The following is an 11,613-nucleotide window of genomic DNA, read 5'->3' on the forward strand; positions in this document are numbered from 1 at the left end:
CCTCATTCGCTCTCCGGAAATAGGCAGTGTCCATGTCCCCTGAGGACTAAAGGGGCGAGTTCTGGTGAGATCACCCTTCCTTTGGCCCATTTGAGGTGTGAGGCACAGGGTATCCTCATGAAGGTGAGCTGAAACTAGGGAGCTAAGCCCTGGCTCATCCTTTAGGTCTTTTTGAAGACTTGGACAGCCGTTGCTTGGCATTGTCTCAGGACCTCCATGACCTTTTAAAGATGATACAGTGTGACTTTGGCCTCTTCTTTCAGCATTCTACCCAGGATGTGCTGCCCAAGTCTTTTTCTTTCTTTCTTTTCTTCATTGGGGAAAAACATTTTCCCCTCCCTGTCATGGCCTATGACCATTCTGTGGCCATCTGCAGATCCCTGCACTATGGGACCTTCCTGGGCACCAGAGCTTGTGTCAAGATGGCAGCAGCTGCCTGGGGTGCTGGTTGTCTCTATGGTCTCCTGCACACTGCTAATTCATTTTCAATTCCCCACTGCCGCGACCATGCCTTGGAGCACTTCTTCTACAAAGTTCCCCAGCTCCTCAGGCTCTCCTGCTCTAAATCCTACCTGAGGAAAGCTGGGGTTACTGTGGAGCACTTGCGGGTCCTCTGTGTTCATTGTGCTCTCCTGTGTGACCATCTTCAGGGGGGTCTGTGGATCCCCTCCAAGCAGGGTGGGCACAAAATGCCTTTTGAACCTGGCCATGGTCTCCCTGTTTGCCATCACTGCAACATTTGCCTACCTGAAGTCCCGCTCTCCCTAGCTCTGGAGCTGCTAGTGGCCATCCTGTTCTTGGATTTAATGTATATCATTCTACCAGCTGTAGGCTCCTCTTCTCTCATCACGAATGCCCAACGTGAAAGAAAAGGGTCACACCATGATGCTGCCTGGAGATACCCAGTGCAATGCACCATTGCCTTCTTCCATCCTCCAGGCAGATGCATGTCACACCAGAGGGGAGAGAAGGGGAGAGCAGTGGATGTTGTCTACCTTGACTTCAGGCAAGGCTTTCGACACTGTCTTCCATAACGTCCTCCTAGACAAACCGATGGAACCACAGCCTAGATAAATGGACAGTGAGGTGGACGGAAAACATTCTGAACTGCTGGACATAGGCAGCCCTGTGGAGAAGGACCTGGTGGTCCTGGTGGACAACATAATTTAGCTCTGCGGAGAAAGACCTGGGTGTCATGGTGGACGACAAGTTGACCATGAGGCAGCAGTGTGCCCTTGTGGCCAAGAAGGCCAATGGAATCCTGGGCTGCATTAAGAAGAGCATCTCCAGCAGGTCGAGGGAGGGGATCCTGCCCCTCTACTCAGCCCTGGTGAGGCCACATCTGGAGTACTGTGTCCAGTTCTGGGCTCCACAGTATGAGAGGGATGTGGAGCTGCTGGAGAGAGTCCAGCACAGGGCTACGAGGATGATCAGGGGCCTGGAACATCTGCCCTATGAGGAGAGGCTGAGGGAGCTGGGCCTGTTCAGCCTGGAGAAGAGAAGGCTGAGAGGGGATCTGATCAGTGTATATAAATACCTCAAGGGAGGCAGTGAGGAGGATGGTGCTGGCCTCTTTTCCCTGGTGGCCACCGACAGAACTAGAGGTAATGGCCACAAACTGAAGCACCAAAAGTTCCACAGGGACTTAAGGAAAAATTTCTTCCCAGTGAGGGTGCCAGAGCACTGGAACAGGCTGCCCAGAGAGGTTGTGGAGTCTCCTTCTCTGGAGATCTTCAAACCCGCTTGGACGCAGTCCTGTGCCACGTGCTCTAGGTGACCCTGCGTGTGCAGGGGGGTTGGATTAGATGATCTCTAGAGGCCCCTTCCAACCTTAAGCATTCTGTGATTCTATGATAATGCAACCGGCTCATATCTGACATGAGCAGCTAGACCTGCTCCTGTGACAAAGAAGGCCCCATACTTGAGGTGTGATTCTCCCCAGGGCTGAGTAGAGGGGGAGTCATGTCCCTCGACCTGCTGGCAACACTCTTCCTAATGCACCCCAGAACCCCACTGGCCACAAGGACTGGCTCACGGTCACCTTGTTCACCAGGACACCCAGGTCCTTCTCCGCAGAGCTGCTCCCCAGGAGGTCACCCCCAGCCTATGCTGATGCATGGGGTTATTCTTCCCTAGGTGGAGGACCCTGCACTTCCCTTGTTGAACTTCATGAGGTTCTTCTGCCCATCTCTCAAGCCTGTCCAGATCCCTCTCAATGCAGAACATTTTAACCCTCCTCAGACACAGTCCCAGTAGCCACTGGCCAGCTCTGATGTTCTGGACCCTAGAATTCGCAGCTCCCCATTCCTACTTTGTAGCTACCATGGATGATCTCGGGTGTGGACTTCTCCCAGATGTGGCTATAGAATTTCATGACCCAGCTCGATCTCACTCTCATGAAGCTCCTCCAAGGGTGGCAGGTCCCTCTTGCTGGTTGATTGGTCAAAACCAAAGAACTTGTGTTCTGTGAAGGCCTGCTGAATGCATTCCTGGCCTTCTTAAAGAGCTGGGGCTGTCCAGAACTGGGTGCATCCTGCCCTTCCTGAAGCTCAGCACTGAGCATAGCATCCATCCCCTACCAGGCTTTAACTTCAGCTCTTTCTCCAGCTACTTATCCTCAGAAATTCCTTTCTCATCCACCTTTGGCTGCAGTGTCAACTCCTGAATGGTCCAGATGGTGGTCAGGAAGATCTGGATGGGGAAAAGGGGAGATTCTGTAGGGACAGAAAATGGCCTCAAGTCACCAGCAAGAGGAGGGCTCAAACCCTTAGCCCTGAGATCTGGAGCACAGGATCCCTGAAGACCCACAGCCTGATCGCTGGACACCATGAGAAGACCCTGCTCTCCCCATAGACAGCAGCTGTTTGGGGACTTGAGATGTGTGAATCCCTAAAAATGAGCAAACCCCCAAATCCTCAGGTCCTACATGCCAAACCATGGGCAGTAGCTGGGGCAGCGTTTTGGAGAGACCCCCTGCACCCCCCAACATGACAGCACCAGGGCTTCCTATAGCCACCTTAACTTGCCAACCTCAACTCTTCACGCTCAGAGACCCTCAGTTGAGGACAGAGGTGAAGGATGCCAAGAGGGGCTTCATCAGCCAGAAGGCCTTATCCAGTGAGCTCCACACTGGCCTCCTTCCCCACAACCTCAGTCTCTCCCTGGACCACCAGTGTGGCAATGAGTCTTGCCATATGGCTGGGCTTCCACAAAGTGCTCTGTAGACATGGAAGGAATCTCTGCTTCTCCCACACCTCCTCCACATCACCTCACCTTTCAGTGCCCAGTAGCACCAGAGTGTGTTGAGGCCATAGATACCTTTGCTTATGGGCCTGCATGGTGAAGACCCAGGAGAAACCCGTGGAGCGGATGCACAGGGATCAGTCCTGCTAGATACAGAGCAGGAAAACCAGGGCATCGTGGCTGCCAGGGGCTGAGACCTGTGCGATTCATCACCTCTGATCTCTCACAGCCTGTTCATGAGGTGGCACTTGCCAGGGTCGTACTGGTGTGATGGTCACCACCACCACAAGCTGCACAAACTATGGCAGCATCTGCAGAGACTTCTGCTGCACCACCATGTTCTTCATCAGTCATATGGGCACCTCTGTGTGGACTTTGGGTGCCACTGCTCATGGCAAACAGCTTGCAGAGAGGCCAGTGAGACCAGGATCCAGTGGAGACCTTACAAATTCCTCAGTCACCTGCTTTCCCCACAGCATCATCAGCTTTCTGTGTGCCTGAAACTCTGTGCCTTGAGGTTTTCTGAAGTCCCACAAGGTTCAGAGGCTTGGTCCCGAGAGGAGTTACCAGAGAGATGGAAATTTCCCTTTGTTGGAGAGAAATGTCATCATTTCAGTGACAGAGAGCACTATATAAAGATTTCCTGACACAACAGAGCAGCCAGAACTAGACCTCTTTGAAAGTAGTGTATTATATGTGATACATCCTACTGTTATAATACTAAAGCTTTGGGAAAGATGTGGTATAATCAGATTTGTAAGGGGAAGAAGTGTAAGATGAATACTTATTAGAAAACCTCTTTTTTTTTTTTTTTTTTAGTAGGAAAACACACAGGATTTCACATTGATCTTCGCTTAAAAATCAGGTAACCAGCCATCTTTTCCTTCCTTCCTTCCTTCCTTCCTTCCTTCCTTCCTTCCTTCCTTCCTTCCTTCCTTCCTTCCTTCCTTCCTTCCTTCCTTCCTTCCTTCCTTCCTTCCTTCCTTCCTTCCTTCCTTCCTTCCTTCCTTCCTTCCTTCCTTCCTTCCTTCCTTCCTTCCTTCCTTCCTTCCTTCCTTCCTTCCTTCCTTCCTTCCTTCCTTCCTTCCCTCCCTCCCTCCCTCTCTCCCTCCCTCCTTCCCTCCTTTCCTCCTTCCTTCCTCTGTCTCTCTGATAATATTCTTTTCTCATTATTCTGAAACACACCATTTTTTTGGGTCATTCAGTATCTGACCTCTTCCCTTCATGAGACAACATCAGCAGAGGATGCTCCTTATGGAAGAGGACTCTGGGAAAGAGAAATAACAGCTCAGGATGGAAAGATAGCAAGCTACTGCTAAGTTAGTGTCTCTTTCCCTGCAGGCATGGAGAACCAGACAGAGGTGAGGAAGTTCATCCTCCTTGGCCTGAGCAATGTTCAAGGGCTGCAGCAATTCCTGTTTGTGCTCTTCTTGCTGCTCTACCTGTCTAGCCTGCTGGGGAATATGGCAATCATGATTGTAGTGGTGTGCGAGTCCCGGCTACACACCCCCATGTACTTTTTCCTCTGCAACCTCTCCTGCCTGGATATTTTCTACTCCACAGTTACCGTACCCAAGATGCTGGCTGGCTTCCTCTTGGGGCACCCCCAGGACATTTCCTACACGGGCTGCCTAAGCCAGCTCCACTTCTTCCACTTCCTGGGCAGCAGCGAAGCTTTGCTGCTGGCTGTCATGGCCTATGACCGCTTTGTGGCCATCTGCAACCCCCTGCGCTACACCCTGCTCATGAGCCCACGGGCCTGCCTCCTGCTGGCTGCGGCCACTTGGGCTACGGGCTTCCTCCACGCTCTCATGCACACGGTCATGACGTCCCAGCTCCATTTCTGCGGCCCCAGCCGCATCCACCACTTCTTCTGTGACATCAAGCCTCTGGTGAGACTGGCTTGCAACAGCAACCAGCTCAACCTCAACCTTCTCAGCATCATCACCGGGGCCATTGCGATTGGCCCTCTTGTCTTCACACTTTTTTCTTACCTGTACATATTTTGCTTCCTCCAACTGAAAGTCCGGTCCATGGAGGGAAGGAGGAAAGCCTTCTCCACTTGCATCGCCCATTTCACAGTAGTCGCCTTATTCTATATCCCGGTTATTTTTAACTATGTGCCATCTTCCTCAGGGAATTCACCCAAGAGGGACATGATAGCCACTCTTATGTATAATGTTGTCACGTCAGTGCTCAACCCTTGGATCTACACCTTGAGGAATGTGGAGGTAAAATGTGCCCTAAAGAGAAGACTTTTCCCCAGAGAGCTACTAGTACAAAAAGTCTTCTTGCTTGCACTGTGTGTAGGGTAGTGGGCAATGGCAATTGCAATCAGAGGAGCTTTTGGCCTGGCTCCCTTCAGAAGAACCCTGGGAACTCGATACACTCTTATGTCTCCTATCTTGGGCAATATCAATGCCTGAAGATAAATATAGGTTGGTGGGCTACTCCCATTCATCCAGCTGGAAAAGAAAAGCCAGATGAATGTGTCCTAATCTCAAAATAAACCTCCCAAATTTTTACACTGATATGTGAAGGTGTCAAAAAGCTTCTTACTCTCCTGAGCAATGTTCCACACTGGCTGTTGTAAGAGATCTTGTCCCAGGGATCCTGATCTCCTGTTCCCACAGGAGCCCTGAGATCTTTTCAGTCTTTTTAGGTCTTTCAGAGGAAATATTTGTTTATAACAGGCCAAAGACAAGGTGAGTGCTTCCTTGCAGTCCTCCATTCTGTGTATGTGCAGTATCCTCCAGCAGAGGCGATGGCTTGAGCCTCACCTTCTGTAAAATCCTCTTACTGTCTTGCTCATTCCCAGAGCTGTGTGGTAACTCCTCTGCATGGGGTGTATGAAGCCTTGGAGGTGGCAAAGCCTCTGAGATGAGTCCACCTGAGTGACTCTCCTTGAAAGCCCTATGGTCTGAAGGGCTATTGCCTAGAGAGGGGTAGAGGACTTATGGGAAGCAGGACAAGAGCATTTGGGGACTGTGTAGAACTTGAAGGGGCCTTCAGGAATGGGTGAGACTCAAAGAGATATTTAGCAGAAGGACCACAGGTAGGGGAAAGGGATCAGAGTGGACCTCAGAGGAAGAAGAGTGAGGGAAAAGAGTTTTGAATGGACTGGAGTCCATGGAATGTGAGCAGGTCAGTATATTGGTGGTGGTGAGGACATGACGGTGAGAAAGACTGCCCAGTCAAGTATTTGCCCATTTATTTAAGCTGACAGCTTATCCTCTGACAACATGAACAATCTCCAGGAGTTAAGTTTCTTCTGCCACTCTGGTCTTGATAGTCTCACCTGAGGGTTGTTCTCAGAGTTTCCAGATTGGATCATGGTCATCTCTGAACCACACACTGTCCACAGATTGCAGCTGCTGACATTCTGGAGCAAGTTTTCTGCAGGCAGTGAGTAGTGACTCAAGGGATGGGCTCCTAGACGACACCAGGCCCCAACGTTGTCACTTCATCCTTTCCTAAACCTTACTCGTCTACTCCAAATAAAGTGAAAATCCATTTTTATTTTATTTTATTTTATTTTATTTTATTTTATTTTATTTTATTTTATTTTGCCACGAATGAGTTGATCTTGCAAGCGAAGTAGCTCCTGAGAACTAGGCTGCTTTTCTCTTTTTCTGATCAGCGAGTGCTGGGGATGTGTTTCTCAGTCTGCAGCAAACATGCCTGATGCTATTGCTGGTTCAGCGTAGTTATCGTTTGGGGTTGCTCTAAAACAAAACAAAAAAGTAACCCAAACAAAAAAGAAAAAACAAAAGCCAAGAAAGAAAGAAGGAAAAAACCCTTCTGTTCATTTGATATAGATTGTATAAATATCTGTGTTCACAGGCACACTTGGCATCTCCTTTTATATATACATATATATATATATATATATATATATATATTCAGCAGGGATCGCGGCCTTCCCTGAACCTGCAGCTTGAAAGAGAAGTTTCTAAATGTAACTTCCTCACTTCCCCTTATCTTACAGCAGCTCCTCAGCTCTCCTCATTCCAAATCATGGAATCACAGAATGCTTAAGGTTGGAAGGGGCCTCTAGAGGTCACCTAGTCCAACCGCCTGCATACGCAGGGTCACCTAGAGCATGTGGCACAGGACTGCGTCCAAGTGGGTTTGAAGATCTCCAGAGAAGGAGACTCCACAACCTCTCTGGGCAGCCTGTTCCAGGGCTCTGACACCCTCACTGCTAAGGAATTTTTCCTTAAGTTCCTGTGGAACTTTTGGTGCTTCAGTTTGTGGCCATTTCCTCTAGTTCTGTCAATAGCCACCAGTGAAATGAGGCCAGCACCATCCTCCTCATTGCCTCCCTTGGGGTACTTGTAGACACTGCTCAGGTCCCCTCTCAGCCTCCTCCAGCTGAACAGGCCCAGCTCCCTCAGCCTCTCCTCATAGGGCAGATGTTCCAGGCCCCTGATCATCCTCGCAGCCCTGCGCTGGACTCTCTCCAGCAGCTCCACATCCCTCTCATACTGTGGAGCCCAGAACTGGACACAATACTCCAGATGCGGCCTCACCAGGGCTGAGTAGAGGGGCAGGATCCCCTCCCTCGACCTGCTGGAGACGCTCTTCTTAATGCACCCCAGGATCCCATTGGCCTTCTTGGCCACAAGAGCACACTGCTGCCTCATGGTCAACTTGTCATCCACCATGACACCCAGGTCTTTCTCTGCAGAGTTGCTCTCCAGAAGGTCGGTCCCCAGCCTGTACTGGTGTCTGGGGTTATTCCTCCCCAGGTGCAGGACCTTGCACTTGGCCTTGTTGAATTGCATGAGGTTTTTCACCGCCCAGTTGTCCAGTCTATCCAGGTTCCTCTGGATGGCAGCGCAGCCCTCTGGGGTATCGGCTACTCCTCCCAGGTTCGTGTCATCAGCAAACTTGCTGAGGGAGCACTCTGTGCCTTCATCCAGGTCATTGCTGAATAAATTGAACAGGACTGGACCAAGGACTGACCCCTGGGGGACCCCGCTAGCTACAGGCCTCCAACTAGACTCAGCACCACTGATCACCACCCTCTGAGCTCTGCCATCCAGCCAGTTCCTAATCCACCTCACTGTGCACTCGTCTAGCCCACACTTTGAAGACTGGTGTGACACTGGCTTTCTTCCAGTCCCCAGACACCTCCCCTCTTCTCCAGGATCTTTCAAAGATGATGGAGAGCGGCTTAGCAATAAATCCGCCAGCTCCTGCAGCACTCGGGTGCATCCCATCAGGGTCTGTGAATTTGTGGGTATCAAGTTTACCTACGTGCTCTCTACCAAGCTTCCTCCACCCAGGGCAAGTCTTCCTCTCTCCAGGTTTCTTCTGTTGTCCCTGGGGTCTGGGATTCCATAGGGCTGCCCTTGGTAAACACCGAAGCGAAGAAGGCCTTCAGTAACTCTGCTTTTTCTGTGTCTTTCATAACAAGGGCACCCACCCTGTTCAACAGCGGACCCACGTTTCCCTAATCTACCTTTTGCTGTTGGTGTATTTGAAGAAGCTCTTCTTGTCATCTCTAACCTCCCTTGCCAGATTTGATTCCAAATGCGCCTTAGCCTTCCTTGAGCTTGGCAGAAGTGCTGCTCGAATATTAACCAGCTCCCTTGGGCACCCCTTCCTTCTAGAGCCCCAGCCCATGGGATTCTTCTTGGATTCTCCAACACTTGGAGCATCTCTTTTGCCTTCCTCTCCCGGGAACCACCTGAATATCACAACAGGCCAAAAAATGCAGGTGTAGATGTAGGGCTCCAGTAAACAACAGTCCTATCATTTCATGGCCTGACACCCTGGGGAATGTCAGGGCATGCAGGACATACCCAGATGGTCACCCAACACAGTGGTATAATTGTAGAGAGACTTGGAGCAGGCCTGCTGTTAGGAGAGCTGTGATGGGGACATGTTTGGAGCCCAGCAGCCCAGGTGAACTTCTCCCAACACCCTAAAGACCTGCATGATGGGCCCCAAAGACATGTGGGGCCTCCTGTCATGATGCAGGATGTACCACTCACCCCATTTCCTAGCAGAGATGCCCTGGCAGGGGCATCACACCTGTTTTTTCAGGGTGGAACTTGGGTGAAGAAAAGGAGGTGCAAGAACACAGAAAAATCTGTCCCAAATAGCAGAAAAAAGGAGCACAAGATTAATAATAAAAAAAGGGATACAGAATAGAGGGTGGGGGAGTCTTCCGACAGTGTAACTGCCTACAGGTAGCAGTGATGATGGATTGCAATGGTCCTGCCTCAAGTCTGTCATCTACAGGGGAAGCATCAAACCTCAGCAGCCACAGCTAGAAGCAGGAGCTGCTGGGCTCCCTCCGGCTCTGCGTTTAGCAGGACTTCTGACATGGTCTCCTGCAGCATCCTTGTAGCCACCAACCACGTGAAATTCAGCAAGAGACAAGTGCAAGAGAAGAGGTGCAAGCTGTCAGAGCAAGGGAAGAGTTGGTTCCCTTTGACTAGGCATGTGTTAGACAACGCATGGAGCACTGCACCCAGTGCTGGCTGCCACCACTGTTACAGAAAAAACAGAGCTATGAGAGCAAGCCCAGTGCTGGGCTACAAAGATGATCTCAGACACCTCCCCTTAGCTCCCTCTGACCTGATCAAATAGAAAATGAAGTGTGGGTGAGATTCCCTCACTGTTCTTGCAGGCCATCAGCACCTTTTTGCATGAGGAATGCTCTTGTCTTGCTACCCTGTTTGCATTTACTAGCAAGTGCTTGAGCCACCTGGTTGATACACTGTGGAAGGGATGGATTCAGAAAGGAGAGGAGAGAAGAGGAGAGGAGAGGGGAGAAGAAGAGAGGAGAGGAGAGGAGAAGAGAGGAGAGGAGAGGAGAGGAGAGGAGAGGAGAGGAGAGGAGAGGAGAGGAGAGGAGAGGAGAGGAGAGGAGAGGAGAGGAGAGGAGAGGAGAGGAGAGGAGAGGCGAGGAGAGGAGAGGAGAGAAAAACCATAACGAAATGAAATGAAATGAAGGGATTTCCATAGGGAAAAAACATGGAGAAATGAGCTCACCCCCCAGAAAAATCCAAGCAGAGGCAATTTTTGTGTCCCTAAACAGCACCACAAGACAGTAAACTATATAAAAGAGATAGCTCTGCAAAACTTCCGCACGAGACTGTGGTGTCTTTGCAGGATCCTTCTAACACCATAGACATATTAACAGAGATAGCGACAGAGCAGAGGAGCCAAACAAGAGGAATGTTGAGCGCAAATTCTGAGACTCGACTGACAGAATTTAGATGTTGCCTCTTTTCTGTGCTGCATATGCTTGTTTTTAAAGGAGACAAGGCTTAGCAGTAAGGCCTTTTCTTCTCCCTTGCATTCTCTGGATTAAATTCCTGGAATGCTTGTCTCCCAGAATTTGCTGGTGAAAACTGATGAGGAATTCTAAAGCTGGGGCGGAGGGGGAGAGAATTCTAAAGCCTGGGGGAAAAGAGAATTATTTTGTTTTGCAGATCTTGTGTGCAGTTCTGGGCTCCCCAGCACAAGAGGGAGGTGGAACTTCTAGAGAGGGTCCAGGGCAATGAGGATGATGAAGGGACTGGAGCATCTCTCGTATGAGGAAAGACTAAGTGAGCTGGGCCTGTTTAGCGTGGAGGAAATGGAGAGGGTTCTTATAAATATATATAAAAACCTGAGGAGCGAATGTAAAGAAGATGGGGCCAAACTCTTCTCGGTGGCCAGTGACAAGACAAGGGGTAATGGGTATAAATTAAAACACAGGACATTCCATCTCCATATGAGGAAGAACTTCTTTACTGTGGGGGTGACAGAGGTGGCAGAGCACTGAAACAGGCTGCCCAGGCTGTAGAGTCTCCTTCTTTGGAGATCTTCAAAGCCTGCCTGGATGCGACCCTGTGCCATGTTCTCTAGGAGTCCCTGCTTGAGCAGGGCCTTGGTGATCTCTAGAGGCCCCTTCCAATGTGAAACATTCTGTGATCCTGTGATAACCACCGCACATCTGCTCAGAAAGCTGTGATGCTGTTGAGAAAAAATACTCCAATAAGCAAAGAAGTGACACATTTAAGGATTTCCTTTTCAGCACTTGAAATACTCCTGAAGTTATGAAAAAAAAAAGGATTTAGAGTCATATTTGAACAGACTGGGTTCAGTTTTGTGTACCAAGCACATATAAAGCTGATCACTGCATCTATAGGCAACAGTTGTGTAAACTCTAATCTGGGTTGCATGCAATATGTTCATTAAACAGCTGTCCTTGGATAAAATGAGTTGGTGGGCTTGTTTTCTTCTCTTTCACCCTGGCTCTACTCTAATACATGGGCAGCGGAGGAGCTTGCCAGGAAGCCTCCCCACGTGCTCTTTTGCGAACGATGTTGCACAGAAACCCTCTTTGGCCCTTTCCCTGTGGGGCAC

At 49.9% G+C, this 11,613-nt stretch overlaps 1 protein-coding gene across 1 annotated transcript; it reads left to right on the top strand.

The window, feature by feature from the left end:
- The first annotated feature begins 4,586 nt into the window (after positions 1-4,586).
- Positions 4,587-5,558, top strand: LOC148592392 (olfactory receptor 12D1-like). Its single transcript, XM_088535098.1, has one exon. It carries the CDS (start codon positions 4,587-4,589, stop codon positions 5,556-5,558), a length of 972 nt encoding a protein of 323 aa, XP_088391224.1.
- Positions 5,559-11,613: the final 6,055 nt, after the last annotated feature.

The sequence above is a fragment of the Tinamus guttatus genome, unplaced genomic scaffold, assembly GCF_059628265.1.
Source record: "Tinamus guttatus ecotype Peru unplaced genomic scaffold, ASM5962826v1 Tinamus_guttatus_pri_ptg000615l, whole genome shotgun sequence".
NCBI classification, from domain to species: domain Eukaryota; kingdom Metazoa; phylum Chordata; class Aves; order Tinamiformes; family Tinamidae; genus Tinamus; species Tinamus guttatus.

Excerpts from the sequence above, each read along its gene's own strand:
- LOC148592392 (XM_088535098.1), top strand. The coding sequence starts at position 4,587 with ATGGAGAACCAGACAGAGGTGAGGAAGTTCATCCTCCTTGGCCTGAGC.